This window comes from Dermochelys coriacea, chromosome 13 (assembly GCF_009764565.3).
Source record: "Dermochelys coriacea isolate rDerCor1 chromosome 13, rDerCor1.pri.v4, whole genome shotgun sequence".
Lineage (NCBI taxonomy): Eukaryota > Metazoa > Chordata > Testudines > Dermochelyidae > Dermochelys > Dermochelys coriacea.
In genome coordinates, this window is record NC_050080.1 from 15,626,741 (window position 1) to 15,645,973 (window position 19,233).

Sequence of the window (19,233 nt, forward strand, 5' to 3'; positions counted from 1 at the left end):
ATAAAAGATCTTCAGGTAAATGCTTCCACTAGGTTATGGTTCTATAAATAAAAAGCATTCTGTGATACATTTTTGGGTTGTTACATACACACACTAAAGTTGCAAGGAATGAGAGGAGTCAATGTTCTCTTCTGAATGCTTGTCTGGAGAAAAGGCTCATTCTTTCAGTAGCTAAGGTGCCCTTAGGTAACGAGAGTGTCAGAAGAGGAGTGAAATTCTGCAGTGCAGTTTGAGGATTGAAGTTTTTGAGTTTTTAGATGTTTCACTTTATGGTATTGAGACACTTCACAAAGTGACTGATGGGAAGGAATATGAACTTCAGAAAGTTTCTCTTTGTAATGGTACAGTTGAAACACCCCCTCTTCCCCTCCCTCCCAACGTTTTATTAACAGAGAAAGGTAGGTGCATTTCATTTCTGCAATGTTTCCATCCAATTCTTCTGCTCCTTCTCTTTAAAATATGCTAAAAGTTAATGTATATTGTCACAGTGATATGTCGAAAGGTAATTAAATATAGTTATCCAAATATAGTACTGTAGAGTAAATCTTATTTATAGTTCAGTAATTGTCAACTGATTGGCAACTAACCTTCCCCACCACCCCCGATGCAAACACACAAGTACTAGTGCAGGCAGCTTCAAATATCAAATAGACTGTTCAGAGCACATTTTCAATTCAGTCCATCTCCTAAACCAAATAAGAAGACAAAGAGGCAGGAAAGCCATTGTTCTGGTAACTCTTGCCTCTTCAGGTATGTTTTTCTATTCTATCTTACTTATCTTGTGTGCTAGATAATTTAAACTGGAACTCTTAATCAATTCATATAGTCTTCTGAAGTCTTTCCTGATTTGTTAATGGCTCTATATTTGTATGACATGACCAGACTCAGAGTGAAATTATGTCCCCATGGAAATCAATGGCAAAAGTCTTTTTGACTTCAGTGGAGCCAGGATTTCACTCTCAGTGTGTCTAGAGAGTATTATGCTCTTCCATTCTGTGCCATCAGATATACTTATGTGCACATGAGCTGTCATGTTTAGGCACTTGTACTATGGTGGGAGAAACTGCATGCATTCAGATCTACCCAATAAGCTTATTATTTATAGTAGCTCTCAGAAGCCGCTATCAGGATTGAAGCTCCATGGTTCTATCTGCTGTACAAAAAGATACAAAGACTTTTCCTCTATCCTAAAGAGCTTACAATTTGAGCCCAATCTGTCACTTATGCCTGTGAGCAAAGTTACTTGTGTACATATGTTTGTGGGATCAGTCCAGAAGAATGTCATTTTAAAATATTTTAATAGCTTTTTAAATAGTGTATACAATGTGGTCTATTTCAAATATCCGTAAAACAATTAGGAGCAAGTACCCAGTGAAAATTACCCTTCAAACTTTGTTCTGCTCAGAAAAATTAATAGGCCTTTTTCATCCCCTAATAGGCTTTCCCCCTATTTTAACTTCTGTGATTCTACACGGAACAGTTTCCCTATCTCTTTAGTAGAATAAATAATACACATGCCATTGGGGGCAGCACTGAGTTAAAGTAGAGCTTTGCAGCATGTCCATCTGCTGCTGCAGTAGGAGCGAGTCTGACTCCACTTGATGTTTGCTGTCAGATTTGGAGTAGCCTGCCATCTGCTGATCTGAATTAGTGTGCTTGCCACTTTCTGTCATCTGGCTCCGGAGACTTATTTTTAAAGAATGCTTCCCAGCATATTTTTAGTTTGAATTAGTTTTACATCTTAAGTTTTATTTAAAAATAATATGTTTGCGGGCTTCTGAAACCTTGGTTAGTAATGGGCATGATGGGAATTAAAGCAAGGTATTAAAACTGCAATGTTTGTTAGTCTCTAAGGTGCCACAAGTCCTCCTTTTCTTTTTGCGGATATAGACTAACACGGCTGCTACTCTGAAACTTGTCAAGGGGTTTAGAGCAACTTAAAGAATCTGGTTTCTAAGAGGCATATGCTCACTGTTAGCCCTTTGGAAATGGCTCAGTGTATTACTTATTTTAGCATTAAAATATATTTGCTGCCTCCCAGCAGCTCCATCTGTTCCTGCATAGTAGGAATTAGTATGATTCTGTCTCTTCCTGAAACTAGGCAGGCGTATGTCTAGTTTAAAATTCACGATATAGTTTTAAAGTTACGTAATACATTTATTTAGTTCATGTGATTATGCCTAGCTCTGACTGGTCCCAATGACTGTAACAGCCTTTCTCTCACCCTTTGCCTCTCTGTTAATATTGTAAACTGTTCAGGCCAGTGATTGTTTCTTAACGTGTGTCTGCACAGTGCCTAGTACAATAGGGCCTCTAGAAAGCTACAATATTATTGGAATTTTTCCATTGACTTGAATGGAGCAGGATCAAGTCCTGTGTCTCCTGTTTGGATGAAATTTCACTGCTCTGCTTATAGCAACTTCATGCAGTTTTCTTTCTCAGAAATAAAATTCTGATAAAAGAACTTACAAACCACAGCACTGACTAAAAATTTAATTTTCCAAACATTTGATAAAACTTGGATCTTCTGCCTATCCAAATCTAGTGAAGACTTTTCAAATGGATTTTTTTTAAACCAAACCCAATGAATTCAGTTTAATGAGCTTTTAATTTAAGAAAGTTACTGGTCTTCCTGACTCTGCTGGTAGCCTGAATTGTCTTCCAGATGTCAGTTATTTTACAAAGAAGAAAAAAACCCCTCGGATGCACAGGCATTGTGGATCTGTCTGTGTGCAAATGGAATGCTAATTCTTAAAAGATGAGCTGGGATAGTAGAAAGGAAATGTACCTGGCATCTTTTGCACAGTTGCACAGAAGAAAGATCAAACTGAGCTGTATAGTTTAATCAGGAATATTTGTCACTGCAAATATACTGATTCATGGCCTGGGTAATTCATCCGTACAGTGTAGTAGGAAGGCCATCTAAAAAATATTGAGCTAACTATTGCAGATCAGCTTAGCCGCCTTTATTATGATGCTCCTGTTATTGAAGTTGCAAAGTTGTGTGTGGTGAATGTCTTATTGCATGCCCTGTATGGAACATGGTGTTGTGATAATCATTCTGTCATCCGTAGTCTGCTACCTTCCACACAGCCCTTAGCACTATGGTCCCCAAACTTTTTACCTCGTGCCCCCCGTTAACCCTGTCCACACCCTCCGCCTACCCCAGAGCCAGCGCTGGGAGCGGGGCCAGGGCTCTGAGAGGTGGGGACACCGACAGAGGTAAGGGGACCGATGCTGGAGCCACACCTGGGGGGGGTGGGGCCAGGGGTCGAGGCCGACATCCAGGGGGTGCAAGGCCAACAGTAAGGGCTGGCAACCGGGTCCCGGGCATGAAGCTGGCAGCAAGGGCTGACAGCCGGAGTCCCGGGCCGGCAGCCAGAGCCAAGGCCAGGAGCAGAGTTGGGTGGTGCTCCGTCTCCACCCCCCCATTCAGGGTTGGCCCAGGCCCCAGCCACGTCCCCCTGAATGTTTCTCCAGGCCCCACGGTTTGGGGACCTTTGCCTTAGCACTACAAAGTAAGTCTTGGACAAGCAGCACACTGAGGGAAAGAACCACATTGGAGTCATGGATTTGCATGAATGTCCTCTATGCATCTAACATGTACAAAATATCTTTAAAAATATAGGCCCTAACAGCTGTTTATATGCCCTGCACAACTTGTTTGTGCAGGTATATGAACGTGTGAGAAGATTATAGGTGCATAAACTTATCATTAAATCTGTTACCTTATTACTTGCCCTGTGAGAGAGGCATAATTCCACAACCTTTATGAGACAGGAAGAGGAAGCCATCAGGGCTCATGGTCATATGTCGAACACATTGGATTGCGCAGTCCTGTTTCACTGAAATTGCCATCAGGGCTACAGTGACTTCAGACTTGTGAAGTGCACCAGCGAAAAATGCTCGAGTGCTTTTAGGGCCAGAATTAAAATGTAACTGGATGCATTTGATCAGCATTCTCCCAAAATTATGGAAGCACTAACTGGATATGAGTCTTTGGGGTGTCTGTCCTACTAAGTATTCCATCACCCACAGGAGCTTAGTGCTGGGGTAGAAATGTGCAATGTTGACAAGTTGCAAAATGTACGAAATACTGACATTCTGCAACTAGATAACCACGTTGCTGTTTAAATGCTGTATTATATTTCCATTAGCTAGCAGCGATGGCCACTAGAATGAAGTGGCTGTTTTATGCTGTTCGAGGACAACAGTAAGGCTTAAACAGTTTGTAGCCTCTAAGGCCGGCAACCTAAGCAACAGTACAACTTTTTGGTGGCAATTGGTGGTGGTGAACTGAAACCCCTGCTTTTCAACTCCTTTGATTGCAACAGGGTGGGAATTCACACCAAGAGTTTAAGAGAGGAAAATGGGAGAAGGGGGTATCTTATCCTTTTAGGCACTATAGTAGATTAATTTATGTTGCGTTATCTAAAGGTTAATTGCACAGACGATAATTAAAAGTGCTATGTCCAGCTTCAAGCATTGGCATTTGTAGGAGGGGGAGAGGCTGATTTTTATATTCAGAATCCGTTTCTCCACCCCTCCAATTTATATCCCATGTATTTGAATCAGTTGATTTGATTGTTTGTTTGTTTTTTTGTGGGGGTGCTCTCCATGCTTTCTAAAATTAATATACTAAAAATGTGCCTGCACATTGAGTCTGTGGATAACATAACCCTTTAAAAATGAGCATCGTCCCAACCATTTTTTTTAAAAAAGCATCATTATTTAACCTGTTCATCCTAGAATAATATATATTATGTTTTTTATTTCATTTAGGCACAGTTGTGGGAGTTGTTCTTTACACAGGGAGGGAACTGCGCAGTGTCATGAACACTTCAAATCCACGAAGTAAGGTACAGTGTTTAGTCGTTGGTGTACAATAGTAGACAGTTGGGCCACCATAGTACCATGGATCTCAACCTGTGGGTTGTGAACTCATTCCCACTCCTGATGTTTGACTAAGCTGATTTTCTTGGTTCTTAGTAATCAGTTCTCCTCAGATACGAGAAATAGTGTAAAATCATTACCCCAGTTCCTGTGGCACTGCCTTTGCGGCACCCATGGACTCCTTATTTCTTCTAAAGCACCATGTGAACCGAGGTTATTTATGGGGTGCATTTGACGATAACTAGTTGAGGGAGAGTTAGCATACAATCACAGCATTAAAGAGGCTGAAAATCTCTGATCTAGCCCAGTATTCTATCTCTTGCAGATACATACACCCATGGGTGTAGTTTGTTGTGGGGGGGCAGGCAGAGGGGTCATTGCTCCCCCTCAAACTGCAAGCCTTGGGCAGATGGGCAATTGCCCCTCCCCACCACACTCAGCCCCATTGGCCTGACTGGAGCTGCCCATGCAAACTATGCATACATCTGCTGTTTCAGAGAAAAATGAAACATTATCAATGGGGGCAACCATTTAAAGGTTCATCATGGAGATACTGTTGAGTTTCTGTCTCTTACACAGCAAACATCTAACCAAGATGTAAACTGGGAAGCATCAGCTGAATTGTGATTTACTTCCGTGTGCAATTCAGGATACTCCTCATAGGTGGTCTCTTCCTGTCTTACTTTTTCAGGCCTGGTCTACAAGTGGTTTTTTGTACCAGAATAGTGATGTACGTTGGGGTATGAATCGTTATTTGTTTATCAATAATTATAGTGGTACAACCCGTAGTATTCACTCAGTTATAGTGGCTTGGCTTATTGTGCAGGATTAAGCTCTACTGGTATAAATACATGTATACCAGAGTAACTGCATCCACACTGGCTTTAACTATAAAGATATAATTGAAATTGTCTACACACAATGTTGTATCGTGTCCCTTAGCTAAGTTTAGTTCTGTGGATGTTAGTGACCAGTTGCTGACGATATGAGGTGTCTCAGATCTCTTCACCCAAGTGCTAACAGAGTTGATCACTTCTAAATACCGTTTTTTTGAAAAGGCAGTTTACATTAGAAAGTGGCCGCAGCAGCAGGTGTGTAGCACTCCAGTGCTTGTGATACTGTAACTCCAAAGGTTTGGAAGCATGAAGGTTGAGTTGGGGAAAGTATTGCTTTGAAATGTAAAACAGTACAGAGATTTAAATGAAAAGATGAAAATGTCTCTGGTGATGAACATCTTGGAACCGTCAGTTGATTTGAAACTAATGCTTAATCTCGCTCTTGCTGTTTTTAGTTTTGTGCAGGTCCCCACCCCTATAGTCTCTAGAGCTCTGTTTCATTTATTGCATTCGTTTCTTCTGCATTGGAAATGTATGCATCAGTCCCATTAGCTCTTTGGGTGCATGCACACTTCAAGGCATGATGGCAGCTCATGCCAAATGTGAGAACACTACATGGATTAATCTCTCGATTTTACACTGTAGAAAATATTTTATTTTATTTGCTTAGATTGGCCTATTTGACTTGGAAGTGAACTGCCTCACCAAAATCTTGTTTGGAGCCCTTGTGGTGGTCTCACTTGTCATGGTGGCCCTCCAGCATTTCGCAGGCCGCTGGTATCTTCAGATCATACGATTCCTCCTCCTGTTTTCAAACATCATTCCTATTAGGTAAGCCAATCAATTAACCCTTCCCAGCAAAATGTATAGCCTTCTACTCTGCCACACTTTAACATACACATCTAGAATTTTACAATATTGGACTTTCTTGTGAGGCCTCCAGAAATGAGGGATTAGAAATGCCTATTGCAGGGACAGCCTCTCTTGCTCTACAGGCATCCTGTTTTCCTGAAGAGAGGTAAGCAAAAATGAAGAAGGTGAGGGGAAGAAAGCAAACCACCACCATTTTTAATTTTTTTTTAACCTCTGGTTTTTTGGTTGTTGATCATTTTGTCCCTACTTAGATGGTGTGTCTATCTTCCATTCACAGTGTATCTTTTTTGCTTAGCAACTTTGAACTTCTCATTGCTGTCACGGGAGTTAATACATGGTTCTCCCTCAACGCCTTCTTGTGCTGATCAATTCTAATATGGAAGTCCCATCCTTTTATTACAGCACTTTCCTGTGGTAGTTCATGATGTTTGTCCAAAAGTTTATAGCAAATTTATTATCCCCATTTTTGGGGACATTCTCAGATGATATTTTTTTTAGCCCTTTTGTTTTTTTTCCACAACATAGCTTACGTGTGAACCTGGATATGGGGAAAATAGTCTACAGCTGGATGATCCGTAGGGATTCCAAAATTCCTGGGACAGTGGTTCGATCCAGCACTATTCCAGAGCAGCTTGGAAGGATATCCTATTTACTTACAGACAAAACAGGTATGCAGGTAAATGAGTTATCAGGAATTTTGGTATAGGCAAAAGCGTGAAGAAGGTATTTGGGTAACATTTTCTTTGAATAGTCAATAAGTTAATATACGTTCTTGGATGGGGTAGGAAAATGTAACACAGTGGTCTCCAACCTTTTACGGACAAGATCATTTTTTGAATTTAAGTGCAATCCAGGATCTACCCCACCCCTTCTCTGAGGCCCTGCCCCTTCACCAAAGCCATGCCCACTCCATGCCCCCCGCCCCCCCCGTCGCTCGCTCTCCAACACCCTCTCTCACTTTCACTGGGCTGGGGTAGGGGGTTGAGGTTCGGGAAGGGGTGCAGGCTCTGGGCTGGGGCTGACGGGTTTGGAGTGTGGAAGAGTACTCTGGGCTGGGGCAAAGTGTTGGGGTGCAGGAGGGGGTACAGGGTGCTAGCTGTGGAGGGGGCTCAGTGCTTGGGCAGGGGTTTAGGGTGTAGGAGGGCTGGTTCTGGGAGGGGACTCAGGACTGGGGTGCAGGCTCCCGCTGGGGGGCTCTTACCTCGGGCAGCTCCTGGATGGTGGTGCAGCTGGGCTAAGGCCCATGCCACTCCCGGAAGGGGCCAACGTGCCCCTGAAGCCCCTGGGAGGGGCACATGGCTCCACAGGCACTGCCCCTCTCTGCAGGCACTGCCCCCGCAACTCCCATTGACCACAGCTTCCTGTTCCCAGCCAATGAGAGCTGCAGGGGCGGTGTCTGCAGAGAGGGGCAGCGCGTGGAGACCCTGCCCCAGGCTGCAAGGGTGTGCTGGCTGCTTCCGGGAGCAGTGTGGGTCCAGGGCAGGCAGGGAGCCTGCCTTAGCGGCTGCGCAGCTGAAGATTCCTGTCGACTGGGAGAGTCTCCAGGATCGACCAGTCGATCACGATCGACCAGTTGATGACCACTGATATAACGTATCTTCTTTTCTAACAGGGATTTCCTTTTAGAAAATGTGGTTCACTATAAACAATGTTTTGAATCTCCATGTTGTTCTCACATATAATAGAGCCCTTCCTTAATGAGGAGGTGTGCACATAAATGGGCAAGAGACCGGGATGATTTTTCACCCCTTATGGTTTATTGTGTGTGTTTCTTACCATCACTCACTTCTATCAGTCTTTAGCCCCTATTCTGTGAGCTAGAGGGAATGGAATAACTTCCTTATTTTTTTTTTTTAAATACGCTTATTTTCAATTTGAGGTTGGACAGAAATATACAAAATAAAGTTCTGTTAGTTTTCATTTTCTTTTTCTTATTCCAGCTTTTCTCCCCAAAATGAAAAACTGAAAAACTTTTTTTTGGCTTGAAACAGTGTTTTGATTTGTGAAATAAAATTTACCTTTTCAAGATGAAACTTTAAATCAACATTTCCAGTTTTTGTGGCTTTTATTTATTTTATTTTGGTGAAGTTTTGATGCCTTGGAAATGCATTATTTGGCGAGCAGTAAATTTGCCAAATACATTTTACTCAGCTCTACAGACAACCCTTCATTCGGAACAGAAACGTGCCATCATTCCAGCTTTTATTGTCACAGAACCTTCACAACTCTGGTCTAGGACAACAAAAGGCCTTAGTTAATAGTCAAGGGCCAGATTCTGGGATGTCATCCCAGACCCATTTAAGTCAATGAAATTGCGGTGGGGTCAGGATTTCACACTGATACTCTTATCTCATTAAGCAGTAAGTTACTTGATGAATAGTCTCATTTTAATGGAGTTCCTAGCCAAGTACTCTACCACTCCCTGCAAGAATCTACCCACAAATTATTAAGCTTGAAGCTGCACTAGTAGCTTATTATAGTAACTAGGTAAACATCTGTGCTCCCATCTCATCCTCTCTCTCTCTGTTGGAAAGAGCAGGGAATAGGGTTTGGCTGGAAAATAAGTATCTGCCAAGGCTTGGACGTGGCCTATAATGCTGCTTCTGTTACAGGAACTCTCACACAGAATGAGATGGTTTTTAAACGGCTTCACCTTGGGACAGTAGCCTATGGACTGGACTCCATGGATGAAGTGCAGAGCCATATATTTAGTATATATACACAGGTAAAGTAAAGTCTGATTAACTTAACTCTTTGTTCTCAAAGCGGTGAACAGTTTGACAGGTCATTGGGTTGTTCATAAAGGGATCCTGACTACATAGATCAAATTTTCAGTAAAACATGTAGGCAGCTACATGATTAATATGTATATATGTATAATTACCATATATACTAGCCGTGGCTGAAAAAAAAATCCTGACATTTCCGAGTTCTATCCAGAGATCACGAGTGAGGCTTAATTTTACTTAGAAATCACTGTCAACCCTCAGTGGCCAGGGATCCCCACTGTCAGCCCCACAGCCAGGGTTCCCCTGCCAATCTGGGAAGTGGGAGGGGGACCCACTGCAGTCCCTTCTTCCCTCCCCCCCCCCCCCGGCCGCAGCCTGGTGAAGGTGAAGAACCTTAAGAGGAACATAGGTGAGGCTGGGAGGACTAAGCTATGGTCTGGGGCCTGCAGTGGGGCTGAAGTGGGGTGGGGTGGGGTGGGAGGGCTATATTGATCTGAGCAGATGGGGTGAGTTCTGGGAGGGTGAACTGAGGGCAGTGGGGCTTGATGGGGGTGCTGTGGGACTAAAACTGAGAGGGAGTTGAATTGAGGGGGTTGGGTTGGGACACAACTGATGAGGGACTGGGGGACAGGATTAATTGCTGGGCAGGAAAGCGGCAGATATGGGGGTGAAAGCTCCTGCAGCAGGGGGCCAAAATCACCTTATCAGTATATGTGGGAGTGGGCAACACTAATTGTCACATGTACACACCCTGGGGATGGGCAGGTGATTCAAAAATCAAGAGACTGACCTAAAAACACAATACAATCTCTTTTAAAAAGCTCATGAATTTTGGGCCAGACTCAAATTTTGATCCTCTTGTCGTTGGTAATACTGCATTTATTATTTTTTTAAATTTGTTCTAACAAGCAGCTTTCTCTCAAACCATTACACTCTCCTGCAGCTAGAAATAGGTTGGCAGTGGCTTATTCATGATCAGAAGTGTCGGTCTTTAGTGACTGTCCTTTTTCCTCTTTGTAAAATGCAATCCTGCAGTTCAGTCAAGGAATTTGGCAACAGATGGGTGGGTCATTGTACAATGGGTCTTACTGTCAACACTTGTATTTCTTTTTGATTATGGAGTCACTTCACGTAAGACAGTGTATATACCAGGGACTAACATTCTCCCCAAAACAAAATGCTTAGTGCAGTAATTTGCTTCTTTGCATATCACAATCTCCTATATTTTGATCTAAGGTATTTTAGAACCAACTGAATGCACAAACCTCCCAAATTAAAACATGAAGCATGTATTCTCCAAGCAAAAAAGACAAAAACTATGCAGTGTAAAATAGGACTCTTCTCCTTGGGTATGTCTACATAGCAGCTGAGAGCATGCTTCCCAGCATGGGTAGACAGACATGCCCTAGCTCTCCTTGAGCTAGCATGACAAAAATAACAGTGTGGCCATGGTGACGTGGGCGGTGGCTCTGGCTAGGTATCCGAGTCCAAACCCTCCTGACCCCTGAGTAGTATTTCTGATGCCTAGCCCAAGTTGCACACCTGGAATTCTCAAACACCTCAGAATCTTCATGTGTGATTAGTAGATGCAGCTTTCAACTGCTGACTGCCTTAGCTACCTACCCGCCTTTGGTTCTTTGGCTTTCACAGCCATTTGGCATCTGATCTCTGTCAGACATTGAGGCTGCTAGTCAATCTGAACTGCGAGATACTTCCTGTCTATAACATTTCTCTGTGATCAGGCTACACCTGTTCAGGCACCATCTCAGTCTGAGAGGTGAAGAAACTCGACTATGGTAAATTACTTCCTAAAGCATCCAGTATTAATCAGGACACGGTACTAGACTTAATGGATGAATGGTTGAGTACAGTATGTGACTCTAAATGTGGTTCAACTAAGGACTTCACTATTCCTATTGATTTTATGTGGAAGGCACTCTAATATCAGGGTGATCGGTAGCAGTTTTAAAACCCACAGATAGATTTTAGATTTATTAGAGACTCAAATTTTGAAGATAGTATTTAATTGTACAAAATTTCTGTGTCTAAACTTGTGTGCTGAACTTCCCACAAATCTTATTATATTTTCTTATATTTTAAAAATTAAGATACTTTATAATTAGAAGCATTTGCTAGTAATGATTCATTTTAAATTGTAGTTCTTCATTGCTCTTATTTTACCATGCTATGCCCTTTGACCTGGACGTGAAACTTTTGTCCTCTTGACATTAAAGGTTAACAGAACAGGAAGCTGGATCACTGTCTCCCCTCTGTGACCAGCATACTTTAGTAATTGTATAAATTACCAAAGGAGTCTGATTCTGATACTAAAAATAGTATTAAAAATTAATGAACTTAATTTAAGTTTCTTGTTCCATGAGAGCCCTTCTGTTTTCAGCAATCGTGTTCCATGCGTATGAAAGCCAATTCATTCTCAAGCATAAAAGCTACTGGATCTTTCACTGAGCAAATGTGGTTTCAATGGAACACACAATCTGGTGATTTTTGGGGAACATTTTTATCCACTAAGCTTCTGTAGCGATTTGGTGGATCAGCAACAAATAACCCTTTTCATCCACGCTGTGCTGAAACTCTGGACAAATATCTTGGAGTATTTTTCATTTAATCTAATTAAGTAAATCTAACTCATTTAGCTGCACCTAAACTGGGAAAGTGGTCTCAGTTATTCCCATGATAATACATACAAAGAAGATGGCCCAGTCAAAAACATATCCCAAGTTAGTGGAGGTGTGAGTCCATGCAAATAGTATGTGTATGGTTATAACAGAAGCAAGATCCTTAATGATACTCTATTATTCCTGCTTTTCAAAACTGTCTACACTTTCTTTTCTCCTTTCTCATTAGCAGTCAAGACCCACCTGCTTTAAAAGGCCCCACCCTGGCCACCAAAGTACGTAAAACCATGAGTAGCCGTGTTCACGAGGCTGTGAAAGCGATTGCCCTCTGCCACAATGTGACACCAGTGTATGAGTCTAATGGTGTGACAGATCAGGCTGAAGCTGAGAGACATTATGAAGACTCCTGCAGGGTGTACCAGGCTTCCAGTCCTGATGAGGTGAGATTTCCTTTTTTCCCCCCCTTCTCCCTCACCTCCATGTTTTTAAAGGTTTTAAATAGGCAATTTTTGAAGGAAGCCTCTCTGAAATGGAAGAGCTCGGTGTCAAACCATCAGTGCTAGCTAATAATTGCTAATAGAGCATCCTCACGAAGAATTATGTCATTGTCACATTAACATCTCTACCCTGATATAACACGAATTCGGATATAACGCGGTAAAGCAGCGCTCTGGGAGGCGGGGCTGCATGCTCCGGCGGATCGGCGCGTCAGCGTGTCTGGCTCCGACACGCTGTTCTGAGCAGCGTGTTAAGGGTGCCAGGCTGGGGCCGAGGGATTGGAAAGGGGCAGAGGATTTTGGAGGGCGGTCAGGGGACAGGGAGCGGGGGGGTTGGATGGTTCAGAGGTTCTGGGGGGTGGGGCGGTCAGGGGATGGGGGCGTTGGATAGGGTGTGGGAGTCCCGGGGGGCCTCTCAGGGGGCAGGGGTGTGGATAGGGTCGGGGCAGTCAGGGGACAGGGAGCGGGCAGGGGTTGGATGGGTCAGAGATTCTGAGAGGTCAGTCGGGGCGGGAAGTGACTATTAAGAATGGAAATGCTCGAGGCCAAAGCAAGTTCAATATAACGCAGTTTCACCTATAACGCGGTAAGATTTTTTGGCTCCCAAGGACCGCTTTATATCAGCGTAGAGGTGTATTTGAAAATAAGTCTGTCACTTCTATTAAGAAAAAGCATAATCAAAAACTCTTCTATAGGAATGAATAGAGAAATAATGAAAGTGCTACATGTCAAACAATAAATATTTTAGAAGTGGAACAAACCCTCCCTCTTTGCTTATATATTAAACCAATTGTATGTATATTTAGCAAGGAACCACAGCTCATCTTTAGTTAAAGGCAAGCCTATTCTAATCAAGTCAAGGGGTCAGACTGTCTATGCAGTTATGGGACAAAGGGAGCATAAACTGACTGCAAATGCCCAACAGAGAATTCTTCTGTCATAGAGGAACTCGCTGCTGGTGCAAAGGGCCAGATCTGGCACAGATACCTGCAGTCCCCCATCTCTATGGGTATGTCTAAATTGCAATAAAAGATCCATAGCTGGCCCAGGTCAGCTGACTCAGGCTCATGGGGCTCGAGCTATGAGGCTATAAAAGTAGAGTGGAGGAGGGTCTCAGAAGCCACGCTGAACTTTACACTGCTATTTTTAGCCCCACAGCCCAATCCCCTGACCCCCCCCCAGCCCAAATCAGCTTTTGTTTGAATAATTACACTTGTCCATATCTGCTAGAAGACTGAAAATTTGAAATTTTTCTTAGAAATTCCATTGATGATGTGTAGATCTTTGGCAGTATTTGAAGGTTTTTTTTCTTATTGCTTATATAAACAGTTCTTCACTTTAACATTATAAGACTAGCTAGGTTTCCTAAAGGTCGTGTTAAAGGTGAGGAGCTGTTCATATAAGAAATTTTTAAAATCCTTCAAATATGCAGAGTTCTAAGATTATTCTAGTAAGGTTACAACCTCAAAAGATTGTGCTGATGACTTGCTCTACGTTGCACAAACTTTTAAAATATTTCCTATGATTACTCACTCAGATAGACCATGATCTCCTTTCAAGAGGACAAAAGGTTTCCTAGCACCCAGTATAGGATCATTTTAAGCACGTTCTTTTGTAAACAAAATTCTTGTGCTCATGGTGACAAAAGGGTATTTGTGTCTTCATGGTGCTTGGAATGAACAGGCACTGTGCAAATGCTGCTTCCGTACCATACTTTTGTTCTGTATTTTGCTTACCTGGGTTTCTCCTTGAAGTGTTGCTCTCACCAATAAAGCAGTTTTACAGAAGTAAGTGCCTTTGCATTGAAATTGGATCCGAACAATTTCCAGATGTTAATTTTTGTCAGTATTTGAGGTTATTTCCTAGTGAATTTGTTGGCTATTTACATTCATAGCCTCTGTTTCTTTACCTACATGCCCATATAGTTTCAGTGAAGTTTGACATATTTCCAATTGTAATTGTAACTCCTGCTTTAAATTGTTTTGCAACTAATGTGGCTGTAATACATGGTATTTTTATATTGTAACTTTATAACTAATCTCTCTGAAATTATACTTTTGTCTACATTGTTTTCCTTGCAATGTTTTGAACTGTGAATTACAAGTGGTTTCAGAAATTAGTTATGCTTTACCGAAGACATCTTGTCTGTAGGTCTCAAGAGTACAAATATCAGTCAGACATCTACTATGTGTCTCACAATAGGGGGTACTAAATTTGAAACCAGTGCTAGTTAAACCCTTCAGGAAAGTGTGATGCTGTTAAATAGCATTCATGGATTCCTAGAGGGAAAGTCTTTAACAGGCATCTAAAGCCTACTTTGAAATTCTATATCAATAAAATATTAGCATGTCAGGAGAGGTCAGTTTATGAAATGAGTTCAAAAACTTGTATTCTTCTTACTTTGAACAGTAAGGGTAATTTCTACCAGTTGGAATAGGATTAATTTCCTGTAACAGAGAGCAGGATTTCCTAAATTTGTTTCCTGTGCATATTCCCATTTAAAAGTCTTGAAGTATCTTTATTCAGATATCAGTTACAGCCTTGGGGCTCTTTGATTGTGTCAGTTGTAGCCATACAGTAACTAACAGGGGAAATGAAATAGATATAATCTGATCAGAGATAAGTGTGCTTGGGATTCTTGGGAAAACAATCTTTAACCCTGACAGCACTCCACAGCTTCCAGGACATGAAAGAGTGTGCTCCACTTGATTACTGCCATTGTCTGTGTTCCTAAGCAATCTAGTTGGGGACATTTGAAGAGCAACTAATAACAAGGATCAATTTGTCTCTCTTTAAAATGAAATTTGTTAATCAATATCCATTTCAGCGATGGCTTGAGTAATTTAATGATTGGCCAGATGTGAAGTTTTGGGAGATGGAATATAGTATAGGCACATAGACCAATATCCAGAGATTCCTAGAATGTAGTAATAAAGGTTTATTAGCTATTTTGGTTGCTGTTCAACACTGAGCATGGAGAACTCTCTTGCTATGTTTCTCTCAGTGGTCTGAGGGTTCTCTGAAATCGGTTTTACTCTTGCTTGCTTTATATATAAATCCCCCCACACACATACACACTTAATTTCCCACCCACACTTATTTTCCAGCTCAGATGCTTCTCTCAGACAGCATGATGACTGACTTGTAACACACATAACTGTCAGTTTAAATAGCGCAGTGTATGTCAGTTTCCTATCTTTGATTATTCTGAAAATGCACTCCTATGTCCAGTAAAACAAGGTAAAAAATCAACAAAGGCCATGTTGATGTTGACACTATTATTTTTTCTTTATGATAGTGCCAGGGCCCCATTGCACTAGGTGCTATGTGAACCTATTAATTTTAATATTTTCAATTACAGCTAGTCAGCAAACTTCAAAAGTTTCAGTGAAAAATGTTTTTTGGGCAGAGGCAGGAATTCTGCGGCTTTTGGAGGTTGGAAAGTGGTGGTTTAAAAAGCCAGTGCCATTTCCCTTCCCCTTGAGTTGATTACTGAAGGTCCAGGGTAGAGTAAGAAGAGACAGAGGAGTTGGTCTGGGACCAGAAGGTGGGCGGAGACAGCAGCAGGAGGGAGGATCTGCTTCTTTCTTCTCTTGTACAGGCTTCTTCTGGGTCTTAGTGTCCCTAGGATTGTGTTGCACTCTGCACCACCTTGTGAGGCTTGTAAGGTCTTCACTCAGCTAATTTTTCGTTTACGTTATATTCAGTTTTACTTATTACCCTAAGTGTAAACTTTTTTGGAAATTTAAATGCTTGTTGTCCTGAGATCTAACTTAAATGGCAGACCAAGAAAGAAAGGATCTATTTGGAGGGGGGAAGTGAGCCTACCTCAATAGTGGTACAACATATGGAAAATGGACACCTACTTCTCTGTAGTTTTTAGTTTCCAGGAGATGCTGATATTAAATATATGTAACTGAATTAGTGTGTTAAGTGTAGGAGTAAAAAGATTCCTCCGTCTCTACCTGAGGTGCCGCAGAATTAAACCATCTGCAAAGCTCTCAGGGAAATGATTCATAAATTGACTAAGGAAGTTTTCCTTGCAGTTGCAGGTATTATTGGATTTTTAAGGTCAGAAGACCACCATGATCATCTAATCTGACCTCCTATATAACACAGACCATAGAAGCCCACCCAGTAATTTCTGCATTAAATCCATAACTTCTGTTTTGAGCTATAACGTATCTTTCAGAAAGATACCAGTTTTGATTAAAAAACTTCATTTGATGGAGAATTCACCATGTCCTTAGGTATGTCCTAGTGGTTAACTACTTGCTCTGTTTCAAGTGGTTTGTTTTAATTGCATTTTTTCTAGTCTGAATTGGCGTAGCTTCAGTTTCTAACCATTGGATTGCTTTATGCCTTTTTTCTGCTAGAGATATGTATATGTTAAATGGGTACAACTTGGCTTTTGAGCAGATGGAACAGTGGAAGCACTTAGTTTCTTATCCTGACAATGAAAATCACTGTTGGAGAAAATGTTCTGCCCCCCCTAGAGGAATAGTTTGCAAAGTATGGGGAATCCTAGCAATCAGGAAACTTCTGGCAATGAAGTACACCTTTTAGTTGATTTATCACCAGGGATATTTATTTTAGCCTTTATTGAGAGAGCCAAATAGGTATTTCTCCATTCCTTCTGTAAGAGACTTACACCTTGTATCTTGTTTTATTGGCAACCCCCATTGATTTATTTAATTTAATTGTGGAGTCCAAGATGACCTTGTTTATATCAGTTCTTTTTATGGAATCAGTTATTGTAAATGTTCTGGTAAATCACATATGGATTTTGTATGTTGTGGGGTTTGTAACTCTCTTTATGTATTACTCATGGTAATTACTTTTCATTTTATGTAACATATGAAAACTTCACTAATACTGTATTAGGACATGGGTGGAAGTGAAGGGTTTAAAAAACAAACCAAGGCCTCTAAGGTACAAAATCTATTATTCTCTTCTTCTGATCACAAGACACAAGCAATTAATGGGTTTCAATATTTCTGACTAGCTGATTCCATGTAATTCTGGTCCTCTTATTCTTAATACATCTGCTTGTTGCACACTTTCCTTAGCAGCCCTGATGAAGCTTTGTCCCCGATGAAAATTTTTATAAAGCCTTTTTTACCTCACTCCATGATGTTGACAATCTAGAGTGAGTGGAGGAGACAGACGACCTCTTTCCTTTTTCATAATCCAAGTACGGTAACATTTCTCATCTAGTCTCAGTCTCCTGCATGAGAAAATCCAGGTATTTTAATAATTATTTTTCCCAGGAGACTCTTACTTGGCTGTGAAGGGAACAAGGAGGTTTGTGCCTTCAGACAACTGCAGATTTCAAACATGTAGACAAATAAGCGTGAAGTGTTCTTTTCGGTCTGTGAGATTTCAGAGAGTGATTAATGTAACGTGCTGTGGAGATGGGATAGAGCAGGGGTGGCCAACCCATGGTTCTGGAGCCACATGCGGCTCTTCAGAAGTTAATATGCGGCTCCTCCTATAGGCACCGACTATGGGAAAGGTGCCAACTTTCCAATGTGCCGGGGGGGGGAGGAGGCGGCTCACTGCTCTGCCACATGCCCTGCCCCCACTCCACCCCTTCCCGCTCCCTCCCCTAAACCTGCCATACCCTCGCTTTTTTTTTTTTTTTAACAGTTAAATAATTTGCCTCTCCAAATACCACATTGTGGTTCCAAATCCTCTGAAAGAATTCTGTTCAGTAAAAAAAAATAATAATAATAATCTAACTAATGATATATGGTCTAATTCTGCCATACATCCTCATGCAGTGTGTAGAACCTTTAGTCTGTGAGCAGTCCCTACTGAAATATCTATGCAGGGTTCTGCCCAGTAGGAATTCAGGTGACCCTTTTAATAAGTTCTTATTTCAGCTGCAGTGATAGTGATATAAATCTGAACTAGTATTGGGTTCTGTGCATTTAGTTGGACCGTGCTTTTTATCTGAAAAACATAAAATGACGGTGAGACAGAGTAAAGAAGTGAGGTAGAGCAAAAACTGAAAGGTGTCTTAATGCAAATATTCTGTATAGATAAATTCTGAATTAGCTCCAAGGTTTCATTTATTGCGTCCTGAGGGCAGCAGTTCCTTTTAAGTTGAATCCCATAAACGTAGTAATGAACGTCGAACATGAGAAGCAGCATTTTAACATGTTATTTCCTGCCAGGTTTTAGGGTAATGAAGATTAGACCACACATTTGCAGTAAGTTTTTTTCTTCAGTACGTGTAATCACATGATGAAGATGGTAATCTATACACAGATTCTAAGGGGGGCTTTTAGCAACATGGAGTCTGTATGAGAAACCTATAGCCAGGCTGTCCAATCCTAAAAATAGTCAATAAGCTTTAGATTGAGCGAGAACCTGCCACAGAGAGTCTCACCAATAGTTCTGAACTTGAAATACCTTATTAGATTGAGGTCTGAATGGCCTATTGAAGTCAGTTGAGGGTTCTCTGAATCCTAGTATGTGCAATGTTTCCATCTGAACTCATCCTGATCAGATTTAAATAACCTATTACTAGCTGTCTGACTTGTGCGATTCTCTCGAAAGAATGTCACACTGCCAGAGGCTGAAACTCTCTTTTGTCCTCTCTTTAGAACTCTCCTCTGCCAGCTTTGTTTACAACAGTAGTTTACTCCCTTGACATTGTAGCCGAATGCCCAGCGACAATAATGCCACATAAACCACTGCCTGGATCTGTTTCATTGACTTATTCATTTCCAGTTTTCAGTGACCTTCTTAGGCTCAGTTCTGC

General features: G+C 41.5%; 1 protein-coding gene across 1 annotated transcript in view; it reads left to right on the forward strand.

Moving 5' to 3' along the window:
• The window catches only part of ATP9A (ATPase phospholipid transporting 9A (putative)), an 84,395-nt gene that overhangs the window by 37,360 nt on the left and 27,802 nt on the right, over window positions 1-19,233 (forward strand). Inside the window, 5 exon segments of the mRNA XM_038370170.2 lie at window positions 4,783-4,859; window positions 6,400-6,560; window positions 7,128-7,270; window positions 9,215-9,332; window positions 12,200-12,407. Of these exon segments, the coding sequence (XP_038226098.1) occupies window positions 4,783-4,859; window positions 6,400-6,560; window positions 7,128-7,270; window positions 9,215-9,332; window positions 12,200-12,407 (707 nt within the window).